This window comes from Terrapene carolina, unplaced genomic scaffold, assembly GCF_002925995.2.
Source record: "Terrapene carolina triunguis isolate 2854851 unplaced genomic scaffold, T_m_triunguis-2.0 Scaffold85, whole genome shotgun sequence".
NCBI lineage: Eukaryota > Metazoa > Chordata > Testudines > Emydidae > Terrapene > Terrapene triunguis.
In genome coordinates, this window is record NW_020664436.1 from 24,843,372 (window position 1) to 24,846,559 (window position 3,188).

General features: G+C 40.4%; 1 protein-coding gene across 2 annotated transcripts in view; it reads right to left on the reverse strand.

Moving 5' to 3' along the window:
* Positions 1 to 846: 846 nt before the first annotated feature.
* TTC13 (tetratricopeptide repeat domain 13) overlaps positions 847 to 3,188 on the reverse strand; it is a 119,330-nt gene continuing 116,988 nt past the window's right edge. For both annotated transcript variants that reach the window (XM_026649687.1, XM_026649688.2), the window contains one exon: positions 847 to 1,529. In XM_026649687.1, coding sequence (XP_026505472.1) covers positions 1,406 to 1,529 — 124 coding nt within the window. In that variant the 3' untranslated portion in view covers positions 847 to 1,405. The remainder of the gene's footprint in view (positions 1,530 to 3,188) is intronic.

Here is a 3,188-nt window from a genome sequence, read left to right on the forward strand (position 1 = left end):
CCCTTGCAAAGAAGTTGCTCCCTCAGATATTTTTCACACACTCTCTGATTAGGGCACAGCCTTGCAGTTGCCCACATAACCCTGAGCTCTGGAAAATTCAGAGTACATAAAACAAAGAACATAATTAATGGAGACTAGCAGAGGGAATACTGTGCCCACAAAGTGCTTGTGACAACAAAGTGAATTTTGTAAAGTGATATTGTAAAAAAAGACTTCTGAAAGTCATGATCCTAGAAACAGAAGTGGTTTTTTTCTTTTGTTTACTGTTTTTGAGGTGCAGGAGAACATTAAAGACCAAAAACTAGCCCAGATTAAGTAACTGAGAAAATGGCCACATTGAGGAAATAAACCATCTAACCCACCCTAGTCTACTGGAGATTTTGTGGCTGAAGCCACCTACTCCACAAAAGCTGCCAAGATCACTCAGGAGACAGAATCTGCATAGGTTACATAGGTCCCCCTGATTCTGAAGATAAGCCACAATGTACTGGGACTCCCTGCAAATCATGGTGGTCACTTTTGTTGCTGCCTGAAAGAAAATCCACCTCTTTCTATGAAACACAGTCTGTGGTGTCACCCTCACTGCCTGAGTTGAGCCTGGCCAGCCTGATGGGCTACCCTACTAGCTCTGAGTTTCTGCAGGATGTGTCCCTCCCTACCACCATCTGACAAACCAGCCTAAGCAGCATTCCAGGTGGCTCTCCCAGTACAGTCACAACCTATTGGTGCCCTCCACATCCAGAAACCCAACAGCAGCATGCCAGCCTCACTTGCAAGTAAAAACGCCATCAGTATAAGTCTGTCATTTGCTCACCAGAAAAGGCTCATTTTAAGCATATCATTTGTTTATTTTTATTCCCAAAGTTTGTTTACCTGAAACCAATTTCTTTACAAGTGTTCCTGACATTATTTGTCAAACAGGTATTTGAAACACTTCTTCATAGGACAACATTATGTAAAGTGTGTATTTATGCATTACACACATAGTATGGTTCATAAAGTTTTCACAGTTACATTTTTTGTTTTGAAGAACCTGAAGACATATGACTGAAAGACAGAGGAGATATGGGATTTTCAAAGTGCATTAAGGAAAACATTCTTTAAGAACAAAATCCATATCTGCAGCAGGTTCGAAATAGTTCCCATTCAATTATATCATATCACCCTTAGGTTTGGTCACCGAAATAAATTTGCTATTAGGAAGGCAGTGGCATTAAATTATGCATGGAAACATTCATCCAAAGATTTTCCCATTTGTTGAGAGCCCTAAGGTAAAGAAAATGGTTCAAACATTACATTTATCAAAAATTGTATCAAAAGTAACAAAGGACCCAGTTTCTTCATAATTTTTCCTTTTCAAAAATAATTTACAAAACAAGAGGTCTTGGCCCTTTATTTGTATAAATTATACAGCAACTATAGTTTTTTTAAGACAACGAGAAGAATCTGCATTTAGCACCTCAGTCATTGTTCTTAATGTTGGAAAAGTCTCTGATACTGATGGGAGACTCTTGTAAGAAGGAGAAATACTGAAAAAGAGAACAAAATTAACAAACTACAATAGAATTTAAAAATTTACTTCAAGGACAAAGTTTCAGTCTGTCCTGATTTAGAGCCCAATCTTGGTCAGGAGTTTGTTGCTCAAATCTTTTGCTCACCATGACTCACACCTCAGCAAATAGCCTCAGCATGGAGAATGAGGCAATCACTATATAAAGGAGCCTTCTGGGATGGCAATAATTAGGATGAACTAAGATTTACTTCTCTAACAACCATTATTCATTTTGTAAAATAACCACTCCAAACTGCTAACCACAAATTGGGAGAAGTTGATTTCATTCAGATACATCATTTCAGTACTCTTCATAGTGAAGGTGGTGTCAACACTTGTTTTAATACTTTAATAATACATTAATGAAAACTGTGAGAGTAAAAATTGCAAAATGAACATTTACAGTTTACACATCATGAGTATTAAAATGATAAAGTCAAAGTTTGTGTGGATTCAATTAAAAAAAATGGTCTGCTTCAATGTTGCATCAGTGTAGTATATTTAATGTGTTGCTTTCCTTCATATAAGGACATTTAATTTGTTTGACTTACAAGTACATTTATTATCTGAAAGTGCAGTTGGTCTCAGATTCAAATTAATGTACCTGAATGTTTATGCTTTCCTTCATTTAAATAGAATATAGTTCTAGTGAAAGTTAGCAGACTGACAACCATAGATAATTAAGTTAAACTATCAACAGAAGAGGTACGGCAGAAAGCAGCAGTGCAGGATTTCCTTAAGCTACCCCACAAAGTGCCTAAATCCTGACCTAGAGGGATCACCTTAGGGAATGTTTAGGAACCTATTTCAGTCTCCAGCCCATTCAAAATTTTGCTTTTGTACTGAGAATGACCACAAAGGGGACATTTTGAAATTAGTGTCAAGTTTGTGATGTGAGCACCTGTTTACAAGGAATGAACGTGTACTCCATTGTAAATATGTCTGGATACATACATACACACACACACACACACAAGAATATATTTATGTAACAAAAGGGTAGTTTTAAAATACTAGATTTCATTCTGCACTAAAAACATTCACATTTTTAACCCCTTTTAATTTCTCCTCCATAAATGCCCTCAGAGGCCTGGTATTGCTGAGAACCTCCGGGAAATGAGCTAGATGTGGATCCCGCCAGCGCCACGTGAATTAGCCAAAGTAGGATGGATCAATAGTGACTCACTTTTCCCCCTGGTGCTACCAAACCCAAATCCTTATCCCTGTGTGCTTCAACACCTTGTACAGTAATTCCCTCTCGCTTAACGTTGTTTCAATCTTACGTCCCTGCTTAATTACAGAACATGCTCCATTTAAAGTCGTGCAATGCTTCGCTATAATGTCGTTTGGCTGCCTGCTTTGTCCACAGCTGGCAGCCCCCGCATCAGCTCCCCTATGCTCCCCCACCACCCAACCGCCGGCAGACCCCACGGATCAGTGCCTTCCCCCACCTCCTGCCCAGGGCAATCAGCTGGCTTCCAGTGTTCAGGAGAGAGGGGGCAGGAGCGAGGACTCGGCGTGCAGCCCCTCTCCCCCCCCCCGCCTCCCGAATGCCGCAAACTAGCTGATTGCCGTGGGCAGGAGGCAGCGGAGGGAGGGGGGAGGCTGTGCGCTGAGTCCTCGTTCCTTCCCTCTC